At 39.4% G+C, this 27,980-nt stretch overlaps 1 protein-coding gene across 1 annotated transcript; it reads left to right on the forward strand.

The window, feature by feature from the left end:
* Window positions 1–1,930: 1,930 nt before the first annotated feature.
* LOC125242703 (tetratricopeptide repeat protein 21B-like) lies at window positions 1,931–27,907 on the forward strand. Its single transcript, XM_048151600.1, is given in 15 exon segments — window positions 1,931–2,157; window positions 2,226–2,332; window positions 2,931–4,399; window positions 4,402–4,991; window positions 6,598–6,883; window positions 7,859–8,052; window positions 8,944–9,132; window positions 9,765–9,968; window positions 10,220–10,324; window positions 10,678–10,849; window positions 18,448–18,619; window positions 23,084–23,287; window positions 24,983–25,081; window positions 25,539–25,657; window positions 26,458–27,907. Coding segments are annotated over 13 exon segments (3,906 nt in total). The 5' UTR covers window positions 1,931–2,157; window positions 2,226–2,332; window positions 2,931–3,066; the 3' UTR covers window positions 26,697–27,907.
* Window positions 27,908–27,980: the final 73 nt, after the last annotated feature.

Raw genomic sequence — 27,980 nt, forward strand, 5'->3', positions numbered from 1 at the left:
CGACCCAAGTGAACGAGCCGGTCGTGTCTCTCTCCCGCCTTGCCATCGTCCCCACCACTTATTGAACCTACCGCCGTGTTGCCATTAGTATAATATTATTTTACCAATAACCCGTGTATTTGTAGGGTAACATAATAATGTTGCCACACTTCAAATGTATTTTACTGTTATCATAAGTGTAATTTTAAATAAATCATGACATTCGTAAAGTTATTATTCCTGCATATAGGAAGTCTGTCATACTCATAGATATACTCATAGGTATATCAGAGTCTTCAGAGTCTTTGTCTATACTTCCGGCTTTGCATTCTATATTGCTCCAACAAACAGGACAAGGACAGCATTGTGTATCCGGCTCGAAGGACCATAACCACATGCACTATGCTCATCTTAATAAGATACGTAATGTGCCCGAAAGTCAATCGTTATAAAAACGATTATCATAAAGTCACGTGCTTTGCAGATACATAGTGCTACTTTATCACACTAGTGCGAGAAGTGATTCATTATGTGCCTATGTCGTAAGTTCAAAGGGCCATAATTATGTATGAAAAACGTCGTAGGATACACGTAACACGCACGAAGAAGAAATTCGTGTAACTCTTATCGAAGCTCCCTTCGGTCGTGTTTAAATTTATCGCCACTTGTTTCGAACTTCCTCTGAAATACACTCGTATGATGTTTCAGTAGGTACTTAATATATTATAAATATATTATGGTGTTTTTTCCGGCACTAATTCTCTAAGTAGTACATTTCTTTTCAGATCGAAACATGAAGTAGGTAACAGAAGTTTACAAATTGAAATTTAAACAAATCATCAAATCAATACCTAATAAGTAAATACCTATAGTTTACCCGCGCTGGGCCCCCTTATCCTATTGAAGTGCAACAAGAGAAGAAAGTTGATATTTGAATCGAGTGACAAAGAGTCCAGAGGAAGCGAAAGATTCTAATTTAGAATCTTTAGCGCAGTGAGGAACCAATCACGCCGCCGGCAAGCACGCCGTCTAAATCAGGCCTAATCCTTCTTCGTCACTGATTAATTAACACTTCGTTTTGATTTTGAGGTTATTCGTATAATAAAGTTAATAGCGCAATTAAACACAAGGACGCAACGCAGAAAACTTCTCATTCTCATTCTCAGAATATGCATTCAAACTTTTCGAAAAAAAAAAGATGTAAGAAACGGTCCGAATTGAGGATACAAATTTTGGTCAACAATATTGTCAATATTTAGATTATGATACCGTTAAAAAAGGAAAATAATTTATTTTCGTAGTTTAAATATTATTTACTAGCTTTTGCCCGCAGCTTCGCTCGCGTTAGAAAGAGACAAAAAGTAGCCTATGTCACAATCCATCCCTCCAATTATCTCCACCTAAAAAATCACGTCAATTCGTCGCTCCGTTTTGCCGTGAAAGACGGACAAACAAACAGACACACACTTTCTCATTTATAATATTAGTACGTACCTATGGATTACCAGCTTGCTATTTTCAGTATTTTCGTACATTATCGTAAGGTAACAAGCATAGACTAAGGCAGCCATTCTCAAAGTGTGCTCCGCGGAGCCCTAGGGCTCCGCGAAACCTCTGGGGGTTCCGTGTGAATTTTGGTTGTCTGATATGCGACTTCAACTCTCTTCCATAAAACCAAAGATTCCCCAATTGTAAACATAAAAACAGTTTCATGTAATACCTCACATTAGAATCTAATGATTAGACTTTACTATTATGTTTAAAACATTAAAATAAAGATTTCTTTAATTTAAGGGTTCCGTCAGATATTTTGCTTTCCAAAAGGGTTCCATGGGAAAATAAGTTTGAGAACCACTGGACAAAGGTGAATGAAATTCTATTATATTTGCCCTGGCGGCCATGACGCTTACAGTGTCAGTGTCAAAACTTGACATGACATGACATTTGCTGTTTGATATTGACGATATTGTCAACCTATAAACGTAAACGTACAAAAATAAACAAATCTGACCAGAGCGGTTTGGCAAAATTGCGGCGCATATTCCTGTAATTCCTCCTTTCTTCTTCTTTCTATGTCGGGAATGATAACACGGGCAACGGTAAGAGCTTTCGCAACGGAGGCTTTACGTGTTGTCAACAATGTTGCTACGCAACAGTTCACCGTAACACTCAAGAATGGTAAGTGAAACGATGAGTTTACTTGGTTTTTGTTCAGTTTGACATTGAAATAATACATTGCTTTCCAGAAAACGCGGTATTAGGCTACCGGCTAGTAGGAAAACACATAACGTTTGACCATACAGACGTGCCACCGGTGTTTCAAGGGAAAGGCGTGGGAAAATTGCTTGCCAAGGTTCGTAAAGCTTATCGTTTATTCATATTATAATAATTATTGTATTTATCGGTCAGAGTATAGCAAATATTGTCTACAACTTCTAGCTGTTGCAAAATTTTAGTAAGGAGGTGTTAAGTATCCAAAATAAACTTGGAAGACCAAGAATTTTTTCTACAGCTGTTTGTTGTACAATGATGTGTTTGTCGTTAAATATGAAATTGTTTAACACTTTCGAAACCGGGCTCTACGCGGCGCTACGACATTTTCGCTACATACGGGGAAACCCATGTAATCGGCTACGCTTCTACGAGCGGTGTGCCCGACAGTCGGGTTCTTGGTAGCGAAAGTGTTAAATATTAAATGTATTTACTAATACTTACCTAACATTTTCTATATTTCACAAAGGCCTTTCCCTATAACCCATAATGTATGATCCCAGTTGGTCGAAATAAAGTGATTTAATTTAATAAAGCATCCAGTTATGCAACTACCTATTAAAATTGGTTTATTTATTTGATTCTCAGCGAATTTTTTTATTGAATTAAGGTCAAAATGGTGAAATTATATGTCTTGTTGTTGACCTGTTATGTATGTATAATTCATGTTTTTTTTTCAGTACGCATTTGATCATGCTCAAAGTAACAAACTGGATGTAACATGCAGATGTCACTTTCTGGCCAAATATTATGAAAAGAATGCAGCAAAATATAAAGGCTTAAAAGTTAAACTAGACTTAGAATAATATACTAAACATGGAAGCAGCGTGGCATAGGTGTAATATTCATTATTATTTAAGAGAAAAATGTTATGGAAAAGCTAAAACCATTGCTAAAATTGCCTCATCACAGTTTCCTGATACAGTAGAGTATCCATTTTATCATGGCCTAGCTCAGATACTTGAAGGACAGATTCAAAAAGGAATCAATGAACTAACTCCATTACAGTCCGACAAAGATATACAGTTGGCAGTTGTTATTGCTCTAATTTATGGCCATAAACTTGCTAGTTCTGTTGAAAGAGATGCACTATACGGCCTAGAATCCAAACTGAAAGAGGAGAGAAAGCAAGCTACTGCCACATCTTACTACTACTCTGGTTTGTTTCTTTCGTTAGCCGGAAAATATGAGAAGGCCTCTGAATATATTAACAAATGTCTGAAAAAAGACTCAAACAACATAAATGCCATTATTTTAAAGGGCTGGAATGACCTGTACATGTATATTGGTGACATGCAAGGAGCAATATTGGATTGCTTGGAGCTGGCTCTCAGCAAGAGTGACCGTAATGTGGAGGCATTGCTTGGGCTAGCTAAATTTAAATACTTTGCTAAAGACCATGAAGCATCCAATCTCACATTGGACAGATTGATTGTTAGCAGCCCTGGACAAGTTGTGCCATTAATTGAGAAGTTGAAAAACGAATTTGCAATGCAAAAGTGGGAGCCTGTCTATGACACAATTGAAAGAATCTTCCATTTGGAGTGTGACAACATTGTAGCATTGAGAATACGAATTTATATTGCTTTATGCATAAATTCAGACTACATTGAAGCTGCTGATCAATTAAACAAGTTTTATGGACTGTTAGAAAATGAAGAGACATATAATGGCTATCAGTTTTACAACACAACTCAGATATTTTCAAGAGTTTGTGCAAGATCAAGTGCAGTCCTTTCTCAAGTTTACAGATTTGCACAATATGCTTCAGAAATGTACTCAAACAATGTTGATTATTTAAGCGAGGTGGGATACCAGTGTTTGCTTCAAGGAAAGCATAAAGATGCCTTAAGCTTTTTCAAGGCAGCCAGTAAAATTGATAGTAACTCCATAACTGCTTTATGTGGATTAACCCTTTGCCAGATGTATGAGAATGGACCCACTGAACAAATCTCTCAACAAATTGAATTATTGTTTGAAATGCAGGGCTCAAAAAAGGTGCCTATTTTATATTTACTGTCAGCGCAGTTGAATTTGAAGAACTCGTCAACTGCTGTGGCTTTGCTTAACACAGCATTTGAAGCTAAACTCTCTTCAGCAAACAAATACCCTTTTGGGCTGACATATGTAAAGGATCTTGATCCTGATTTCTGCTTGAAGTTTATAAAGAGTACAAGAAGCATTTGCCAAAGAAACCATTTGTGATTGTTGGCTACCTGTTGTATTCACAAGAGAGCAGTTCTTTAGTTTCAAACTGCTTGAATATTCTGGAGACAGCTTGTAAAGCTTGCCCCAGCCTGATAACTGGCTTATACGAACTTGCCAAGTTAAAGTTTTTGTTTGGTTATGCAAATGAAGCTCAGAAGTTGGCCCAACAAGTTGGTGAACTCGATAATACACACGCGGGCAGTCAGGTGCTGTTGGCTCAAATTTACATTCAACAACAAGCATTTACTAAAGCCGCTCAAGCTTTAGAGTTGTGCTTAAGCTACAATTTCAAAGTCCGAGACAGCGCTATGTACCATTTCTTGAGTGGAGTTATATTGAAAGGTGCTAACAAGCTTCAAGATGCTTTATCGAGTTTCAGCACAAGCTTGCAGATAACGACAAGCAAAACTAGCAATATCAGTCGCCAGTTTGAATCAGATTTGAACATTATTGATAAAGCCACATTGTATTTGCAAATTATAGAAATACAAACTTCATTGGGTCAGTTAGCAGAAGCGGGGAAAACTATGCAGGTAACATTTATTGCGCGTTTAATGTAGTTTCCCGTTATATTGCTTTAAGGCAAGATATATATGTAGGGATTGCAATCCGGTCCGGCGGATCCGGTAATCCGGCCGGATCCGGTGTTTTTTTCATGCCACCGGATCCGGTGAAATTCGCCGGATCCGGTACCGGATCCGGTAATGTAACACGATATGTTAAAATAGTGCAAAAATAATAATTTTACGGCAACATTTGAACGTCGCTCAAGAGGTGATTGCAATCCGGTCTGATTTCCAATCAAAAAATATTTTAGTACGTATGTTCTCTGCATTAGAAGGCCGATTGGAAGTCAAATAATGTGCTCAAGCAACGCGTTACACTTTCCGTTTTGGAATCCGTAGTTAAATCTGTGGGATTGTTTGTTGGGATGCATAATGTGGAGTGGTGGAGAGTGACAAATAACCATGGTCTGAGGTCGATCCTTCGCGTTTTCTGGCCAGACACTATCGGATATCGAGACCTATGGAGTATATAGCAGCTAACCGTAACACAAAAAGGAACATGGATGGCACACTATTCAAAGAGGGGAACGAAATAACGCAACCATTGCTTTCGGCTGAAAACCGCAAAATGCAAGTCGTGGCTCCGGGCGCCCTGGAAACTCATGGAAACGGTCCGTTGAGGATGGACTACGAGCGACCGGGTCGAGCTGGAGCGAGACCACGAGGGTAGCTGAAGATAGGAAAGCGTGGCGCGAGCTCGTGAAGGCCCTTTGCACCTCTGTGGTGACGTAGGACTTCAAGATCAACAACATGTTTTCAGCATAATATGAGAAGTATGAGAGCATATTGCTACGAGAATAATAAAATTCAAAGCTTAAAAATGAACATTTTTAAAAGGTAACCAGTAAGATTGTTGATTCGGCAATAGCAAATAATACTTACTAAGGTCAATTACTCTTGCTGGCTTTAATTTAGTTACTGTAGTTATTTTTAACCGATACTGGATATTTTTATACAGACTGAGAAAAGGTTAACGCTGACTTTTAATAGTTATGCTTACTTAATATGATTGTGATACTTTTTTTGTTCTTCTTTTCATGTGAGTAAAGTTAACTGTAAAATAACACAATACAGGTTTTTTTAAAATACTGATCTCATAACGCATGTATGTTTGTAGGTATGTTATAATGTCCGCTCTTTATCGTATCTTAAAAGCTTTATAGGTACCTATTACTGTAAAACGTTACACTAATAATAATTTTGTTATCCTATCAAAGTTTCAAAAGAACGAAATAATTTGATTTGCGACTGATTATTTTAGTAAAATTTACTTGTTAACTGGTAAACAAGTTGATTTCTAAGCCTTTAAACTGTTGGTTTATTAATCGTGATGCAAAATACCATCATACTTGTCATATTATGGTGAAAACATGCAAAAAAGGCACTATTTGGGTACTTTTAGTCCTCAAGGCCAATCCGGCCGTATCCGCCGGATTGGGGTCGAAATCCGGCCGGATCCGGCCGGATTGGGAATCAGACCGGATTGCAATCCCTATATATATGTTTGAAGCATTTTCAATTATATGTACCTACCTAGACATTAATATGTAACAATATTGTATTCTTTTAATAGGAAGCTATTCAAGAATTTTCCTACACCTCAGAAGAAAGCCGCCTCCTCATAGCTCGCGCCGACCTGGCTCTAAAGAAAGGCGATGTAGACGGTGCCATAGACATTCTAAACGAGATCAAACCAGGGCAGCCATACTACTTCCAGGCTCACAGCAAAATGGCCCATATTTATCTTCAAGAGAAGAAGGACCGAGCTATGTTCACAACTTGTTTTAAAGAGGTAGTCAGTAACCATCCGATGGCTGATGCTCATACTATGATGGGCGATGTTTATATGTCTATTCATGGTAAGTTTCTAAGTTATATTGAAAAATATTTGAGTACAACTTGTGCAACATAAGCTCAACAAAATTATTCTGGTAACGTAAAATATTTTTTTGATAAATGAAGTCAATATTAAACATGAAGTCAAAAAAAAGTGTAACACTTATTGGAATAATTGAAATTAATTTTTAGAGTTGTATATTACCAGACAGTAAAAATCTAAATTTTGCTTTCCAACACAAAAAGTGGTCTTAACATACTACATGTGCAATAAATTTATAAGACTTTCTGTTGGATTTCAGACAGAAAGCCACTAAAGCATATTAATGAGTTCAAACAAATTGATTTTTCATTCTCATTTAGCTTTTAGTCAATGAAATTACACTCGCAATGTAGGTCTCGGACATAGAACGCAACACATAATATAATATCTCTTATGTGCCACTGGTCTGTAGACTTTTTTTAAATGTATTTATTTAACTAGGGACTTACAATCCTTAATGATTATATCAGCCCCATTGTACCTTAATCAATATTACAACCTTAGTTTATGGAATAGTCTTATATCTACTTAACAGAAATAAATAAATTTGTTTGGCCTCAACTGACATAGGCTCAGTTAAAATATGTGTATGTACTCCTAATTCCTTCAAAAAGGGCACACTTTTCCTAGTGAAGGATTGACTACGAATTAAACAACCAGTCACAAATAAAGCCAATATATTACAAAAAATCACAAACCCTTATATACATTCCCGATAAACATTTCGATAGCACGATGTAGAAATAGTGCCAGTTGGTACAGCGACATCTCTCGTGACATATATTAAACAACTTAGTATGACACGTGCTCTACGGAAATACAGTTCCGAACACTGGAATCCACCCATATCTAACCTACTCAGACCGAGTGAACAAAACAGAGCTAGTCTATCGCCTTCGATCCGTACACATTCCGCCAAAACATGTCTGTATACTTATTAAGGTATGTTTTTCAGAGCCAATCCAAGCAGTGGAATCCTACGAGGCAGCGCTCCAAAGTAATCCAAAGGACGTGAGTCTGGTCCGCAAGCTTGGTGAGGCGCTAGTGAAGACACATCGGTACGACGCAGCCGCGCAGCACTATGAGACTAATATTAAGCTGCTCAATGATGATACGCTCAGATTTGAGTATCTTGAGCTACTTATCAAGGTAAGTCGATTGTCACTTCAAGGAAATTACTTTCATACGCCGCCATCTAACATCAATTGCCACTTGTTAAGGTATGCTTTGAATATAAACTTTTAAGTTATGGTCAAAGACATATATAACTCCATCTAGACAGATAAAGTCTAAGAAAAAAACGTTCCTCAGTACCATACAGAAAAAGGTATGGTGGCCTAGATGGCGTTACACCTTTGGGGGACGCTCAGCTAGATGGCGCTTATATTAATATTTGACATTTTAACACATATCAAGCTAACGATATGGCCCAAATTGTCAAAACTGAGGTTCAAAAGTTTTAAGCCTTTGTCAAGAGATGGCAGTATGTGCACTGTGATTACACATGTTACTTCGACAGTAACTCTCTATAATACTCGATCCTTTTTGGTAAGGTCGATACGGGTAAGTGTATCACACACAAGGCGAAGTGTGTCTGGCCTTCACATTTGGCCTATTTAAACCAATGATCAGTCTTTATTGAGAGTTCATACGTTTACCACTAACCGTGAATAGCAAGTAGCAAAAGTATGAACTCGCAAAAACACCTGTGACTATGAGTAAGTGTCAAATGTGAGGGCCAGACACACCCATATTGACCTTATCTATAAGTACTGAAATCGTAATTGTAGAGGTTTCAACAGAAGTAGTGGTGTGAGGCTTAAACGAGGTTTTGATTTATTTGTTTAATTCTATTTTTGAAGAAAATTATATCTACCAAATTGGTGGCGATTGGCGAAGATTGGCTTTCGCTACATTTTTAGTGAAAGGAAAATTCATCACCTCTGGCAAGGTGAATTTATTATAGCTTCATTATAATTTTCTTTAAAAAAAATACTACTTATGTAGTGTCTTACTACCACATAGATACTTCATTTTCAGCTAAAACAATATGACAAAGTGGACGCAGTGATATCCGCCGACTTAAACGAAATGTACAACAAGGGTAAAGACATCCCGACCTTAAAGAGGCGAGTCAATCTCCTCCTTCTGCAAGCGAAGAGCCGAGAGCTCAAGAACCCGACTGCTGGAAACACGCATCTTATACTTACAGAAGCGAGAGATTTACAGGTAAGGTCACACGATCTTTAGGACCTCGATAGCAGTATATCGTCACTACTTTGAAAAAAACTTGTATCTTCGTCTGTCAATGAAAAGAAAATTGTAGTAAGTATGTATGGAATGCATGTAGACTTACTGCGTTTTAACTTTGAGGAGAAGCATGAGATACGAGATTTTTTCAAAGTAGTGACGATATACTATGTATTATTTATGTAATGTGTCCTAAAAGTACCATTGTCATTATAAGTTTTGCACCGCCTACAACTTTTCTGCTTTGCCTAATGATTGACTGGTAGAGAATGCCTTATGACATTAAATTCGTCTATTGTACGTTATATTTATTTGTGCAATAAAGATTAAATAAATAAAATAGCAAAACTGCCGTAAAACATAGAAGTTAATAATTATCTTTATCCTTTCGTCAGTGGTCAGACTCGGGCGCTTCTCATTGCACAATTATTAACTTACCTTTGTAATTATTTTAATATAAAGGTTGTTATTTAGTTAAACATTTTTGACTAGCTCATTTTTAGAAGTTTCCTCTTCATGTTTCTTTCTGTAACGAGGAATTTATGTAGAGCAAACCAATGCTGATTTAATATTTTTGCGTGACTTATGCTAAATAACTGTTCCTGTTGCAGGCAGCTATAGTGAAAAGGATAGAGATAGACTCTCGAGGAGACCTGCTGGAAGAGCGGCGGCAGTTGTCCCATATCCTCTGCTGCTTGGCCAAAGTCAAGTCTACCAAGGAGCCAGCCGTCGCTGCCAATCTGTACTCCGAGGCCCTTATACAAGCGCCGAGGGACCCTAATACATTGCTGGCGCTGGCCAAGTTGTTCGCACATGTGAGTACCTACTGAGCTGTTCGGACGCAGCGACTTAGCGTCTGTACAAGTCGGAATAAGATTAGTTCGATTAGATAAGGGACAAAGCGCGGTTTAGACTGGCAAGAACATACCTTAGTAGTCGGCAAAAGGTGAAGTCTAGCAGTGGTCGATGTACATACTATTGAGGTTATTATTCAGGCTTCTTGGGTCCCTGTCCCTGACCCGTAGACTATCTTTTGAACTGATGAATATTTTTACTATATTTTTAGATGAATAATCCAGAGAAGTGTGAGCAAACGTGCGCCATCTTGTTGAACACAGACCCGAACAACGAATCTGCTGCAGTTATGATGGCCGATCTAGCTTTTCGAAAAGTAAGTAACACAAGGAATTATTGGTACTTTATTAACATAAAAAAACACTAGTTATCAAGTCGATAAAGTTCGTTTGTCCCTTTCCGACGTATTGGTGGGATAGAAAGGAACAAACAATCTTTATCGGCTTGATAATTTTAGTGTACGTTTATGAATAAGGGGGCTGTTTAGTCTAATTTCAACTTAAATTTACCATCCATATCGAGAGACTAAATGGTCAAATTTCCCTAATTTATACGTCGGGTATTTCTATTGGTATTGCTGTGGATTATTTTCAATTTTGTGCGTAAAATCATTTACATCACATGCAATAGCTAGATTAATAATTAATCGAAAATATTATTCACAACCAGGTGGATCTAGAAACAGCCCAACGCCACTTAACTCAGATCCTCTCAGTAAAGCCAATGAGTTGGGAAGCACTCGCACAACTGATCGAAGTGCAATGGCGGCGCGGCAAGCTCTCCGACGCAGAGACAGCGTTAGATGCAGCAAAACAGGAGCTAGGGGACGCAGATGATCCAGGTACCCAAATAATAATTTAAAATAAGAACGAAACAAAATCCATACGAATATTATGAATGGGAAAGTGTGTGTCTGTTTGTTTGCCCGTCTTTCACGGCAAAACGGAGCGACGGATTGACATGATTTTTTCATTGGAGATAGTTGAAGGGATGGAATGTGACATAGGCTACTTTTTGTCTATATTTAAAATTGCAAACGGGACTTAATCGCGTATTTACTATGTTTTAAACACTATGTTTTAAACACTAACCTCCGACGTTTCAAGGACGGCATCCCTAGTGCACAAACTGTTCAAGTGGGTAATCAGGACCAGGTGCGGGTAGTTCGAAAAACTCGTACAGCTAGAAGATGTTGATGTCAACTTCAGCCAGTCTGCTCCGAGACCACGGGGACAATGCCGTCCTTGAAACGTCGGAGGTTAGTGTTTAAAACATAGTGTTTAAAACATGTTAAATACGCGATTAAGTCCCGTTTGCAATTTTAAATATGTGTAAAAATCGTGAAAGTTTGAATCAGTACTTTTTGTCTCTTTCTAACCCCCACTTCTCTAAAAATGGTGATGGATGTTTGTATGGAGCATTCCGCGGATTTAGAATTTAACACGGGCGAAGCCGCGGGCAAAAGCTAGTATATTTAGGTGTCCGTGCCTTCGCTTGAACCACTAATGAGATTAACACCTTCATAACTCGGCCCTAATCGAGTGAATTCCTCGACTAGTAGCGCCATCTGGCGCGCCAGTCAAGTACTAGTGTCGCCCGGTTACCAGCGCTCGGCTGCTTTTTCCTCAGTACGCTTTTGTAACTCGGCCGAGCAACACGTTTACAAAAGCAAGTCTTAAAAAGTTCGAGAAATTTAAAACATCGAAAAGATTATGATTACTTCTAACTTTGTGATATTCCGCTCGGTGCCTTTGGCCCAGCGACGAGACGCAGTGACCTCCTGTAGGCACCGTCATAAGTACGCGGATACATATGCCTCACTCACGTGAGACAGACATGGCGTCGTCCCGTGAGACGACAGACATCGCCCCGTGAGACGACAGACGTCGTCCTGTGAGACGACAGACGTCGTCCCATGAGACAACAGACGTCGTCCTGTGAGACGACACACGTCGTCCCGTGAGACGAAAGATGTCGTCCCGTAAGACGATAGACGTTGTCCTGTGAGACGACATACGTCGTCCTGTGAGACGACAGATGTCGTCCCGTGAGACAACAGACGTCGTCCCGTGAGACGAAAGACGTCGTCCCGTGAGACGACAGGCGTCGTCCCGTGAGACGACAGGCGTCGTCCCGTGAGACGACATGACGTCGTCCAGTGAGATGACATGGCGTAGTCCCGTGAGACGACAAGCGTCGTCCCGTGAGACGACTGGTATCGTCCCGTTAGACGACATGGCGTCGTGCCGTGACACGACAGGCGTCGTCCAATGAGACGACATTGCATTGTCCCGCGAGACGACAGGGTTGTTCCTGTGTGGTTGCATGGAGACGATGAAGAAAATTGACAGCGATGGGACGCAGTGTAATCCTATGCACCGTCATAAAGAATATAAGGGACAAATGCTACGCTCACGTAAGACGAGACAGAGCGACGTCCCGTGAGACGACATAGGTTCGTCCCTTGAAAAGTCATAGCTTCGTCTCGTGAGGTGACAGGACACGAGAGATGTCTTGAAACGACAGATGAGGTCCCATTAGATAACCTGGCCTATGAAAAGATAGGGCCCACGATCCGATAGGGCATCGCCTCGTGATATGACAAAGGAGATCATTCATTGTGCAGACATGATTCGTCATTAGAGACAACATGAGTAAAGTTGTGCTGTGCGAAAAAGTACACTGTCATATAAATTGAGAAGCGTCGCCCCGTAAAAGATTAAACTTTGCAGCGACTTGGAATTTGGATTTCGTTGCCCTATGCGATGATTTACGACATCCTGTGAGAACCCATTGGGCTATTTCATGCTATGCACTAATTCACCTTTCGTGTCATGAGACGAGCGTTATGATCACGAGGCAAAATGTTGTATTTGTACTCGAATCTCAATGAGATTATGTCGCTTTAACATCTACTTTACGGTAATTAGCACAACTCTTAACTAAACATACTTTGTATAAGGTATTTCTAAACATATGTACTTCGTAGAAGGTCTTTCGAATCAGAACCACAGCGTACGTGTTAACCTGAGACATACACAATTACACAGTTTAGTCATTGTCTTATTAGACAAAAATCATCACGTGATGGGTTCCCATAAGTGGGGTCGTTTTAGACAGGTAAAGTGAACGACATCGGCGTCGTCTCAATTGAATGATTGTGAGGAATGTCCAAATTTCTCTCACTCGTAAATATCTGAATGGCCATAATGATGACGAATGTGTGATCCAATTACTGTAAAGCAACGCCGTTATTGCCAACCTAATTTGTCATGTCAACTTTTAGAATGCTCGTCATGATAGAGGTTTATTAGCAGGTTTGACGTTGTGAAAATCCACTTCCACATCTAAAAACGTGTGGGTGGAGCTTCGGTAGCAATTAACTAGCACTTTGTTGCCAGATACTAAGCGAATTAAGAAATATACATAATAGTGATGCTAAACAGAATGAAAAACCACTTTATATTACAAAGCCCTTCTTGACCAATCAGAAAGGGAGAGGGGGCGGCGAAATTACCAATGGGAAAAAGAAAATCCATTAATTTATGCCACTGTTTTATGCTATTCCTCGAGTGCAGATTCTTTTAAATGAATGATTAGAGCTCTAGTCTCATCAGCTCACGGGCGTCAATAATTGACGCATGGTCTTGGGTCTTGATACGGACTTTAGAAATGCAGAAAAACCACTCAGGTACTTAGCAAATGTTGACTATTAGCTACAAAATAACTTACCGCAAAGGAAAATTCTTGTACTAGGCTCATTACTCTGTGAAACCTGGATATTCGTCTGTATTTCAGCAAACTTATAGCTGTCCGGCTGAAACTTCCAGTCGGACTAATGGCGGATAATGTTCCAGTATATGTTGTTCAGTATACCGAACTGACAAAAGTATTACTTCTGTAACAATCGACCCAGTAGAGACTTCTGAACCAATTCATTTAGAAATAAAAAGCTACAGCTCGGAAAGTTTTCTAAGTACGATATATACATATATGTACTACAAATTGACCTCAAACTGCCGTTAATCGACCAACGGTTAGAATACTCAATCATGCATTATTACTAACGTTAGCTAGACCAAGGTTACAGACAATCCTTGAAGAGGTTAATACAAAGACAACAAACTCGTACCGGAAATCTGACTCCCAAATATATACGACATTTTGTGGATAGTTTGGCAAAATGACTTAAAGGATATGTTATTTAGTACAATAGCATTTTAGTATGCCTTGTTGCATTGTTACTCAGGACGGACTCTCGTCGTAAAAGGATTTGTCGGTTGCCCAGTTCGATGGCGTAATGTTACGGATCCTATGTTTCTATAAATAACTAACGAATTAGATTAAAGAGACGACCGAACAATATTCTCAAACTATTTACAGCGAAGAACTATGGCTTACATCTCTTGACCGAAGTAAATGGAGTTGGTCCTAAACTTTAAACAACTACACAAAACAAAGCAAGAAACCGTGTAGGTAAATTGTATTCAAAGTGCTTATTTGTTGTATGAGTATGATATATCGAAAACACTTTAAGCTCATTAAAACCAATAGGGCAATACATTTTCCGAGAGAAGCCGATTTTCACAATTTGCTAAGGCACTCTTATGGATAAAATGTTGAAAAGTAGTCACTGAATGTGGAGGCCTGTTTCTGAAATAATAAATTAAACGGAAATTGAAGGATGAATCTCTTTCGATTTTTGACCACAGTTTCCTCTTACAAATAAAGAGGCGCTCGCATCCTAAAATTATCGCCCGCTACTGCGGTATTACTAACAGAAAGTTCCCGTTTATTACATTTGACAAATGTTTTCTGAATAGGTTTCTGGGGCCTAGAGAGAGATTAACAGAAGTTGTATATTTACAATTAACTTTTGGAACTCCATTAGCGCGTTGTAGGATCGATACACATTTCCGCAGTTGCTTAATAAGCGCCATTTATTAAAATTTTGCGGCGCGACTATTTGTGAGTAACAGAGGAGACGCCACAACTTATTCAAAAACGGTTCGTAAGGTCAGAGGACGAGTCCCAGTCCCAATTGAATTTAGTGTAAGGAACTAGAAATATGATGTTTATAACATTACTGTGCTTATGACTTAATTTAGAAGACTTCGGACTCCTAATATACCTGACATACAAGAATTTGTTAGGACACTCATAAAAGGGAGCGCAGATTCTAGGCAAAATGGGTTTCTAGTGGTAACAGAAAACTTAAAATTATTGCCGTTTAAATAGATATTGATGAACTATATTTATCAGAAGTAAGGTCTTGAAACCTAAATGAAAAATAAAAGCTCAGCGCTTAAGGTACGATATTTTGACCTATTGGTCTCGAATGACAGGCAAGTGTAAATACCATTGTCATCGTCCGTGGCGATACATGCTACAGCCGTGCGTACGTACGACTTTTAAGAAAATTCTAATTATATGCCATACGATAAATAAATAATTGTCATCTCGATATAATTGTAGAATCAGGTATTACCCTACATAACAGTTGCATCTTGTTTATGGGAAGTCCCGCTGCATATGGATTTTGGGAAATAAGCAAGAATACAGTAAATATTAACCCGTATGTTTATGTGTATACATCAGTTTATAAAGAACGTGAGACATTTATATTATTCGCACAAAAGAGCAATATAGAATATATTGCTTTGCAATTTGGTGATAAATTACGAAAGTTCTGAAAAGAAAACTATTTACTATTTTAAGCTGATGACTGAATTTTAATTATAAATGGGTAATCGTACATCATTAACCCTTATTTGAAGAGTTATCTGTCGTCTTACGTTCTTATTAGAATATCGAAATGGACTAAAGAGCCATAAGTCGTAATGTTTTAGAATTACTAGCTCACGAATCGTACAATTTTCCCTTTATAAATTCGGCTAGTCAGCACATAAGTCATAAAAATGATAAGCCTAAAAATTCAAACACAAATTAAATATTTCAAATATCGAAAAAAGCATACTAGCTAGACATAGTAAAAGACTAAATAAAGTTGACGAGTACAGTGTAGAGAGGATTCCCGCATTAACATTCATGTATATTCATGGAAGTATCAAAGTCAATTTAATTAGAAATAATTGCCTTCATTTGACCTTCGCCTAAGTATGTGTGACTCATTAGATCATTGATTCGTTTCAATCGCTTGTATCCCAAAGCTTTTTGCTCAGTTGACCCATTTTAATTTAATAGGAAAAATTTGCATAGTTTCCGTTCTCGTAAAGACTTTGAGTAGGAGCTTACCTTTTATTATATGGATCCTTAGCTAATCATGGCCATGGTATTGTCAATTCAGTCAGAAGCCGAAAATGTATTATCATCTTATTTGCCGTTTTGCTACCAGTCCAGCAGTAACGCATACATTATCGTGATGTGGGTATACATTACAAATTAACATATGATAGCGTGCAATTTCTCCCAACTCAAGCGTCCATTTCAATTGTTTTGACAAATGTATATTTCATATACAGAATTCATATCACATTATGCAATGGGAAACGTTGACATTTGGCAGTGGGCTATGTAAGACCACAGTATAAGGATAAATCAGTAGTTAATCTCCGGCAGCGGCGACGCGGTCGTTACTACTGCGCAAGGTCAAGCAGGGTTGTACCTGTGCTACTGTCCTACTCGTAGTAACTGTGTATGGCGCTATGCTAGTACCAACGCTCTTTCTACCTTTTTATCTAATAAAGATTCAAGTACGTGTTTGTTTCTTAAATACTGACGAAATCGTATTTACATAAAATGTTTGAATAGATGTTTGCACAATATTTAAGTAGGTACCAAACTTTCGAGCTAGATAGATCGCAGCATCTACCTAAATGTCGTTACAGATAAATCTTTATTGATTTTAATGTGTCATTCTAGCTTTAAATCTCACTTTTACGCCATTTACGTAAGCAATAATGTACCTAACACTGCAACAATATAACAACCACTTACTTTTCTGGGTGTCTAGGAATTCTAAAGAACATTCTGACATTTCCGCATTTTGAGAACTGTTCTCCATACACCCATAAACACTACAGTAACGAAAATATGTCTTCGGTGCTGACGTCATTTTCTCCCGAACTCAACACGTCAACACAGCGCGCGAACGCGGCCCCGACTGTCCAGCCCAATACTTACCAGTTTCGCATGTATTTGGTGCATATGGAGAGTAGTTTTCGACACACCGCGCGGAGTGAAGTTTGTTAGAAGAGTTATTACTGCTTTATACTGTGGTAAGACAATGTTTAAGCTATGTCAATATTGCTTATTACTCTGTATACTAACAATAATATGTGCATATTCGGAGATACATAACTTATGGTACAGTAATCAATTTACATGAAAAATAAAAATTTCAACATAATGTCATAATGCTCATGGCAGTGCTATGATATAATTTTTTTTTTATATTTTATTAAATAAATTGAAATTGAAATTGAAATAATTGTGTATTATAGTTACATGATATAATTATAGTTATCTTAAGCAGAAGAAGACTAGTATCTTGGTGAATTTATAAGACAAAAAACATGTATATGATCTTCTTCTGACTAGGGACTGTTGTAAGGGAAACGTGAGACAAATTTTGCCGACGTTGATGTAACACCCATTGATGAAGGGAAGCTCTTCAGAGTTTGGGTTGCTACAAATATTTTCTCACAAAAATTTTATTGAAATAACAGGTTTTATTTCCGTAAATATTATAATACCGATCTATTAATTACTGGCTTCCTGTCGGTTTTATGTTATACATAAATTAAGTGATTCACCACCATCATAGAGTCATAATGGATAACTGTGATGTGCTGTCAGTTTCAACTCATGAAACCTTAGTGGCTAAATTTTGAAACTTCCCTTTGTATACCTTCCTATTTCTTATTATGAAATTTCTGTATAAATAAAGTATATCAGTCACAGTACGCCCTAACCAGCGCCGGCAGAGGTTTAAACACGTCTCATTAGTGGTTCAAGCGAAGGCACGGACACCTAAATAGAACCGTTTTTCCCCCGAAGGGTAAAAACGGATATTTAGGTTCCTGCCGAAGCTGAACCACCCTTAAGGGCCTTGCCGGCTAAAGGTACTGAGGAAAAAGCAGCCGAGCGCTGGTAACCGGGCGACACTAGTACTTGACTGGCGCGCCAGATGGCGCTACTAGTCGAGGAATTCACTCGATTAGGGCCGAGTTATGAAGGTGTTAATCTCATTAGTGGTTCAAGCTTCGGCAGGAACCTAAATATCCGTTTTTTACCCTTCGGGGGAAAAACGGTTCTATTTTATAAATTACACACCTAATTTATGGCCACTAAATATTATTTCAAGTAGACCTAAAAGCTACTGTGTCATTTTCTCGATTTCTAATAATCATCGAAAGCTATCGCCCTAGCTATCAACAGATTTCATGTCTGTCACTACGAATACTCATTCATTTCCAGGCTACCAGTACTGCAGCGGCGTAATGTCCGTATACGCCGGGCGAGCGAACGCGGCACTCCGCCAGCTGAACCAAGCGCGCCGCTCCCCACGCTGGGGACAACTCTCGGCGCGGCGCATGGTGCTGCTGTGTCTGTCCCAGCACGCGCCGCCCACACACGACAACAACGAGGAGTGAGTACTGTCACATGCTGGCAACGTCGCACAGCTGGGGACAGCTGGAAATGCGATGTTGCCAGCATGCGCCTCCCGCACACGACAACAACAAGGAGTGAGTACTGTCACATGCTGGCAACGTCGCACAACTGGGGACAGATGGAAATGCGATGTTGCCAGCACGCGCCGCCCGCACACGACAACAACGAGGAGTGAGTACTGTCACATGCTGGCAACGTCGTACAGCTGGGGACAGCTGGAAATGCGATGTTGCCAGCATGCGCCTCCCGCACACGACAACAACGAGGAGTGAGTACAGTCACATGCTGGCAACGTCGCACAGCTGGGGACAGATGGAAATGCGATGTTGCCAGCACGCGCCTCCCGCACACGACAACAACGAGGAGTGAGTACTGTCACATGCTGGCAACGTCGCACAGCTGGGGACAGCTGGAAATGCGATGTTGCCAGCACGCGCCTCCCGCACACGACAACAACGAGGAGTGAGTACTGTCACATGCTGGCAACGTCGTACAGCTGGGGACAGCTGGAAATGCGATGTTGCCAGCATGCGCCTCCCGCACACGACAACAACGAGGAGTGAGTACTGTCACATGCTGGCAACGTCGCACAGCTGGGGACAGATGGAAATGCGATGTTGCCAGCACGCGCCTCCCGCACACGACAACAACGAGGAGTGAGTACTGTCACATGCTGGCAACGTCGCACAGCTGGGGACAGCTGGAAATGCGATGTTGCCAGCACGCGCCTCCCGCACACGACGACAACGAGGAGTGAGTACTGTCACATGCTGGCAACGTCGCACAGCTGGGGACAGATGGAAATGCGATGTTGCCAGCACGCGCCGCCCGCACACGACAACAACGAGGAGTGAGTTCTGTCACATGCTGGTAACGTCGCACAGCTGGAAATGCGATGTTGCCAGCACGCGCCTCCCGAACACGACAACAACGAGGAGTGAGTACTGTCACATGCAGGCAACGTCGCATTTCTTCTGAACCAGGTCGCTGAATACTTCTGCCATTTGGCGCTTTGGCGGTGTGACGCGGCATCCATGTATACAATACAAACTTATATGCTTTAAGGCGAGATGATCTGTCAAACTAACCAATCCAAGGGGGTGAGGTGCGCGGCGTCCGGGCAGCCCCGCCCGCGCGGCTCTGTTCGCTTGTCGCACGCGGGAACTCAAATTCGCGCGGCAGCATGACACAGACGGATCGCAGTACAATGATCGCCGTATTTTAACTGGGCTTTCTTAGTTTTTTCATGAAATAGGAGGTGTTTATGAACGGACAAGAGGGGGCAAAATAGAAATACAAAAATCTGTCAAGGTGGTCAAAGACATGCACTAACCTTCTCTCCGGGAGTCAGGAACTGCAGGCAGGATTGGCTGGGGTCCACACTTCATCACGGAAGCACAACCGTTTTTGCACATGTCTTATAACAGTCTGTCCGGTGTCAACAACTAATTAGAGGGCCGCGCGGGGCGGAGCGAGGCGCGAGGGGAGGGGAAACATAATTATCTTTTAAATATATATGGTTAGGTAGGTAGAATTATAGGTAGAATTTTGAACAGGAGGCAAATGAGCAGCTGTATCGCCTGATGTTAAACGATCACCGCCTTTATTTTCTTTATTAGGTTTCATCATTTGTGTAAGTAATACTAATGATTTATAGTTACAGTGTGTTTGGTCAGCGTTGTCGGAGCGTTGTCGTTAAGGACGTACCTAAACTACAATAAATTTTATCGATTTTTTCGGGTTCTCCAACTGCCATCGTCGAAACTTCTTAGTAATCGCACTTAGCTACAGATCGACAGGGTGAAATAAAAAGGACCATTCAAACTTTGCATAGTGACTTTTGAGGTCATTATGAACAAGTTTTATTAAGGGTCCAATGCTGAAACCACGAAAAAAAAATTGGATGTTCCATAGAAATGAGCTGTATAATGACAGTCGAAATGTATAAAAAAGATATTTTTTTGCGTTTTCAGCATTAGTCCCATAGTAAATAGGAGCACAATTTGAAAATTACGAGTTACAACTATTTACCTGCAAAGATAATACTGTGTAGAGAATTTTATGGAAATATACCTACTTCTCCTAAACATCAATTTCCTGAATATATAAAAAAACTGAAAATGAATATATGAAAAACTGAAGGGAGGAGGGGAAAGATTAACATCTCGGCGAGTTTTCTACTTCATGTAGAAGTTTTTTCTTATAAACATATTGTTAACAGAACACAGTAACCGTCATTCAGCTTCTTTGACCATAGACTTTATGTAAAAAGTTTATTATGTCATGTCACTGTTGTTTAAAAATACACATTTTTGTCAGTCGTGAATAAATAACGCTGTTTCATTTTCATATTGAAAGCTTTTAAGCTGTATACATGCCAAAGATTCGAATTTTATTCTTGTTGTTTATGAACCTACTAATAGCAGGTTAGTTACTTGTATATTTTGATGATCATCATTCAAACATGATGAAATCACATCCAGTCACTGCTGAAATCTATGCTATTTATATTTTAATATATGAATAAAATCAAAAGTATGAAAACTATGCAATTAAAACTTTGTCTATTTAATAAAGTTGCTATTGATATCATATCCTGACAATTATATTTATCTGGTTTAAACCAGACCCAAAATTCGAGGATTCAGATGAACGACAAAATGCTTTAAGAAAACAGCTTTTTTCTTCGCTTGACTCGTGTTGGCGGGGGCACTACCGCCACTACCGTACCTCCAAATAAAATACAACCCAGCACAAAATAAAGTATCAATACCATTCTATGCCTACCTTGAATTCTCAAGTATATTCATATCAAGTATCAACTGTTGTCAAAGGAGTCAGACAGCTTGTTGAAGGATTCATGTGATCTTGCAAATTAGACAAATATCTGTAAATATAAAGTACCATAATCATACCCACCAAATAAAATAAAAAAATGTCCAGCTTTATCAATGTATGATTATGGACTTTCATCGAAATTTATTGAGAAGTTAAAATACTGAAATCTTTTAACTATTGTGGAAAAATGGCGATAGTTGTCAAAGAAAATTTCTGTCAGGCTGGCCACATGTTTGGCATATACACAGAAAAAATATAGACGGAGGGTAGCACGATCTAATTAACCTTATACCAAATTTTGAAAGACAGAAATACCTACCCTACCTGATCTTCAATCAATACTGTACCTACCGCCGTCTTTTCTTTCTAACAACTCAATATTTTTATGAAAATTATACGTAAGTTTCTTCACTAAATGGATATCAGTCATATATTTTCCAAGTGGAAAAGTTGTGCTGTAATGACGTTACAGACGCGTCATCTAGGGGTTTCTAAAATCTATGATGTTTAGATATCGTAAATGTCACTTGATAACATCATATGAAAATGAAATACTTACGAGTATATATAAATTATCATTTTCCTTCCTTTTCACAGTCTTTGATTAGAATTTTCTTTATTTATTTGTTTTCTAGCACGCAATAGGCTAGTTTCCTATACTTAAAATAAAATATTCTATGCAGTGCACGAAATAAAGCACCACATAATTAGAAGAAAATTATGGACAGTAGTTATTTTTAAACATAATTTCTATTTAATAAGTCAAAGAGAAAGATATAAAGTAAATGAATTGATCGTGACGTCACTCCTCAGTATTTCATACTAATTCCATATTAGCAAATCGTTTTGACAGTTCTTAAAAAGAATCTGATTTGACTAGTAGGAAACTAGCCTATTATTTTTTCTGCCTCCTCAAAGCTTTGTTCCCCATTGTTTCAATGACACGTGACCACGCGGAGAAAACTGACATAGGTCCATCCTCTGAAAGCGCCGCCGCGCGACTGAAGAGGCCATAAGTGCCATCGAAAATGTTTTCGATTTCAAATTTTTTTTCAAAAAAAATTTTTTTTTGCTAAAACAGGATTAGTAACAGATCTTAAAATTGGGTTCATAGTTGTTCCATCTTTCCTTTGCGGATTTGGTAGTATTTGGTAAATATTATATTATTTCAATGATGCTACTCGCACAAACTCATCAGATTCGTCTAGATAATCTTATTACCTATATATTGAAGTAAAAAACAAGTCAAATAAGTTTTTATCCTAGCTATGGGAACAATTTATTGTTAAAAGAAGAGGTAACTTTGGAGTTTCTATCGAGCGAAGTTGTAACATTCATGTTGTTCAACTCCATAACATACTAACCAGATCCTGAAATTTAACATATATCGTTTTCAGATTTTTTCATTGCGTTTTCCTATGTTTTTAACGGCTTCAAAAAACGAGTGCGCGCAGCGTCTACGGAAATATATCGCCTTAACGTACGCTATTCGAATCTCTTTGAAAGTCATGGGTTGCTTTCGTTTAGTTACGACACCCCATAATATATTAAAATTAGTACTTTATATGTATAGGCTTTTGATTATTTTCATTATCTACCCCAGCGACACAAGAATGCTAGCGCTCAAAACGGCCGAGAAACTGCTAGCGGAGGTAGCGCCCGGGGACCGAAAAGCACTTCAGGCGCTAATCCAGCTCGCTACAAGACAGAAGAGTATGGCCGAACGGGTGTTGCAAGATCTCCTGCCTGCCATCACCGATGACGTAGCCCAAGACGATCCGTACCTCATACTAGCTATAGCTAACGCGTAAGTTTTATTTCAGTACAGATGGTGTTTTTTTTACGCACTAGTGCGAGAAGTGGTTCATTATATGCTAGGTCGAAACTTTGAAGGCTCATCTGTACTGAAAAACGTCGTACGATACACGTGCGAAAAGGAAATTCCTAACTCGTGTCGATTTAAAACACTCCCTTCGGTCGTGTTTTAATTTATCGCCACTCGTTTCGAATTTCCTTTTTTACGCACTTGTATCGTAATGTACTATTCTACACCCTGTTTTTATTGAATTCGCGTTACTTTTAAGGGAAGGTTCTTTAGATCAAATACAATTAGTTTCTCTAAGAAACAAGCGTCTTAACTCTTACGGTTATCGAGTTATTAAAAAAATAAAAATAATTACTGAACACGTGTGTGACAGCCTTTACCACTTCCTAATGTTATTTGTTTTGGCATGTGCCGTCAATCACTTGACACTAATTTGAATATTATTCTTAAGGGTATCTCACACTAATTATTAATTTATTATGTATGAAAACGGTAAAAACATTTTTTTGGCGAATGTAACTAAAAGTTATATACAGGGTGGTTCCTGATAACGAACCTAACGACGTGTCGAATTTACCGGAAAACAAAAAAAAAACACGGTGTATAACCCTTTAACGGGCAAGACTCAAAAAAATCTTGAGTTCAAACCTCATCGCCATCCTGTAGTCCTAAAAATTCTGTACAGGAAAAAAATACAAAAAGATAGTCATACAGGGTGGTCTTTTTTGAGACCAGTGCCCTATAAAGGGATAACTCGCGGTCGCGGGTATACACTACAGGCCCGGTAGCCGAATGGTATTTCTGCAACGCCAAACGCCACAGAAATGCAGTCTGGCTCTGTCGCGCCAATATGCAAGAGCGATAGAGATAGATTACATTTCTGCGGAGTTTGGCGTCGCAGAAATGCCATTCGGCTATGGGGCCAGGACAGAAGAGCATCGCTAAACGAGAGCTACAGAAATCGATGTCTGCTATTAGTGCTATTACCTATTGATGACGTGATGCAAAATGACCCTTACCTTATACCAAAGACATATCGTCACTACTTTTAAAAAAAACTTGTATCTTCGTCTGTCAATGAAAAGAAAATTGTAGTAAGTATGAATGGAATGCATATAGACTTACTGCGTTTTTACTTTGAGGAACAGCGTGAGATACGAGATTTTTTAAAAGTAGTGACGATATGTAACTCCGTATACACAGATAAAGTCTAAGAAAAAAACGTACCTCAGTACCATACAGAAAAAGGTCCGGTGCCCTAGATGGCGTTACACCTTTGGGGAACGCTCGGCTAGATGGCGCTAATTTTAACACTATGAGCTAACAATATGAGTCAAATTGTCAAAACTGAGGTTCAAAAGGTTTAAGCTTGTGTCGAGAGATGGCAGTCTATGCACTGTAATTACACATTTTACTTTGACAGTAACTCTCTATAATACTCGGTCCTCTTTGATGAAGTTTTTTTTACACATTTGCCGTCCTCAGCTTCGACGTGATTATACTAGTATTTCTTCGGGCATATGGTATCAGTTTTGCAATGCGGCATGGCAGATGCCGGGATAACGCAAGGAGGATGATGATATGACATCAGTTTTGGCCCTATTCATACTAGTCAGAGCGGCCTAATTACCAACTTGTTACGCGACAAAATGTTTTAGTCATACACTCTGATTCCAGTTACAACATCGTGAAACAGGCAACAAGAGCCAAGAACATCTTGAAGCGGACCATTTCTTCTATACCCTGGACTCCGGAGAAGGCAGATGGTCTAGAGAGGTAAGCTTTGACGTGAACTAACTTATTCAAAAGGGAAGTTGTAGAAGTAACGGAATACACATAAGCTCGTAGAACTGAGGCCTGATAGTGCGTCGCCTTGCGGTTATGACGATAAGAAATAAGATAAGAAAAACTCTTGACAAAGTGGACTGATTAGCTGGTCCAGCTCGTAGCGATCTTTCGTCGAGAACAATGGTCGACCAGTCGCTGTAAAAGCACTTTTTTTTGACATATCATCAAAAGTAGACTGCATCGTAGGTGGGCTGACTAAAAAAGCTACTATAGTTTGTCTAAGCCTAGTGCACGGTATCATACCTTTCACGCTTAGTAAATGGAATGTTTGTGGAAAATTTGCTTTGTTCGAATCTACTTGTGTCCCGATGTTGTACGTGTCTACGCCCCTATGAAGTATTTCGTGACCACGGATTCAAAGTGTTATTTATATTTGTGCCCACAGATGCTGGTTAGAAGTCGCCGACGGCCAAGTAAGCTCCGGTCGGGTTGACGCTGCAAAAGAACTGCTGACCAAGGTCCTCAACCACAACAACTCCTGCTCCGCTGCTTATCAGCTTTTAGGTGAGGTTATAATAAAATAGATTTAATTCATTTTATATTTCATCACCTTTCAAATAGGCTATAAACTTCGGCGGATTCTGCCTCTGCGTGCATTCCATGACACGGGCAAGGGCAGTACTCGCTTGGTATTACAATACATTTCATTGAATTTTGAAAAGGGTCTGTTGGGCTTTGGGTTTCTGCTCCTCGCTTTCCAAAGGTCAATTATTACTGGGCTGGACTGGCTGACTGATTTATTTCCATGACCTTTATGCGTTACTCAAGCAAAGAGGATCGAGTATTATAAAGAGTTCCTGTCAAAGTAAAATGTGTAATCACAGTGCATATACTGTCATCTCGACACAGGCTTAAAACTTTTGAACCTCAGTTTTGACAATTTGGCCCATATTGTTAGCTTGATATGTGTTAAAATGACAAATATTATTATTAGCTCCATCTAGCCGAGCGTACCACAAAGGTGTATCGCCATCTAGCTCACCGTACCTTTTTGTTCTTCTGTATGGTTTTGAGGTACGTTTTTTTTCTTAGATTTTATCTGTCTATACGGAGTTACATATGTCATTAGAGTTACATATGTTACTTAACTAGTGGCTCTGGGAGCTGTAGACCTCCGCGACATGTTTAGAGAACGCAAAACTGTCACAAAAACAGCTAACCTAACTTAGTTAAGATACATAATTGGTCTTTCTATTTTGGTTTATTTTTATCCGCGTTATCAGAAAATAAATACCACCTGAAATATAATCAGTACACAAAACCCATCTCTCAAACTTGATACACTAAACTTTTCAAAATTACAGGCTATTTGGCCGAAAAGGAGCAGAACTACAAAAGCGCCGCCCAAAACTACGACAACGCGTGGTCATTCGGAGGCAAAAGCGATCTCTCCATCGGTTACAAACTCGCCCACGCGTATCTAAAGCTCAAGAAATACCCAGAGTGCATCGTCGTTTGCCGGCACATACTTAAGGCGCATCCAGACTATCCGAAGCTGAAGAAAGAGATATTGGATAAAGCTAAAACTAATTTACGAACTTAGGGTTCAACACTGCATTTAAACTGCGACCGCACATGGTGTTTCGGAGTAATCCACGCATATGTAAAGCTCAAAAAATACCCCGAGTGCATCGTTGTATGTCGACACTTACTTAAGGTGCATCCGGACTACCCTAAGCTGAAGAAAGAGATATTGGATAAAGCTAAAACAAATTTAAGAACTTAGGGTCCAATATTCCATTTACGACAATACATTCTTTCGGAGGTAAGAGCGATCTCCCGATCGGATACTAACTCGCCTACGTAAATCTAAATCTGAAGTAATAACCTGAATGCATTGTTGTTTGTCGGTACTACCCCAAGTTTAAAAGAGATATTTGATAAAGCTAAAACTAATTTAAGAACTTAGGGTTCAACTTTGCATTTGAACCTCTTTCACTTCGTAGAAAAGAGAAAAATTCGGGCCTCTCGGATCTTTTCTTTAGCTTACGTACTCTGAAGGTGGTTTTCCACCGGCAGAGCGTGAATGGGCAGAGCGGAGAGGGAATTGAAATCGCCCTGACCCTTTTCCACTAAAAATTGCCATTAATAGCCATCGTGGGCCTGCGCGTGCCTGCCGTAGATTGTAGGTTTCATACGATACTCTATGTCGAAAGCAATACGGTACATTTTTACAGTAACAAATATCTCAATTCAAGTCTTGCGCATCCTCTTCAATCCGCGCCTCGCCATGTCTCGTCGCGCCGTGCCGGTAGATTACCACCTTCGAGTTAATTTATACTCTAAGTAGGAAGCAGTACGGTTAATTTTTACACTAACAAATATTTCAATTTACGTCCCACACATCCACGTCAATCCACTCCTCTCCACGCTAAGCCACTTGTCGTCTCGCCCTGCCGGTGGATAACTACCATCAGAGTTAATTTATATTTTAAATCGGAAGCAATACAGTTCATTTTTACACGAATAAATATCTCAATAAAAATCCCGCACATCCCAGTCAAGCTTTACTATTTCCACCGAAGATGCGCTGGACGAGAATTGAAAATTTGTCATACAAATTTCAATTCCCTCCCCGCTCTGCCCATTCACGCCCTGCCGGTGGAAAACCACCTTGAGGGTATTTTTGTATAATAAGTACTAAAGACTATTTTAACCCACCATTTTATATGGAATTTGACAGTTGACAGCCCACTAATCCTGAGTTGAGTGGTTGGTGCAAGTGGGCCTTAGTGTTCCAAGCTGAAGAAATGAGACCAGTAGGCCTAGCACATGATGGCCGCGGGAGTATGTCGCCGCGAGATAGACTACCCGTCCTTATGTCATT

The sequence above is a fragment of the Leguminivora glycinivorella genome, chromosome 3 (genome assembly GCF_023078275.1).
Source record: "Leguminivora glycinivorella isolate SPB_JAAS2020 chromosome 3, LegGlyc_1.1, whole genome shotgun sequence".
Taxonomy (NCBI): domain Eukaryota; kingdom Metazoa; phylum Arthropoda; class Insecta; order Lepidoptera; family Tortricidae; genus Leguminivora; species Leguminivora glycinivorella.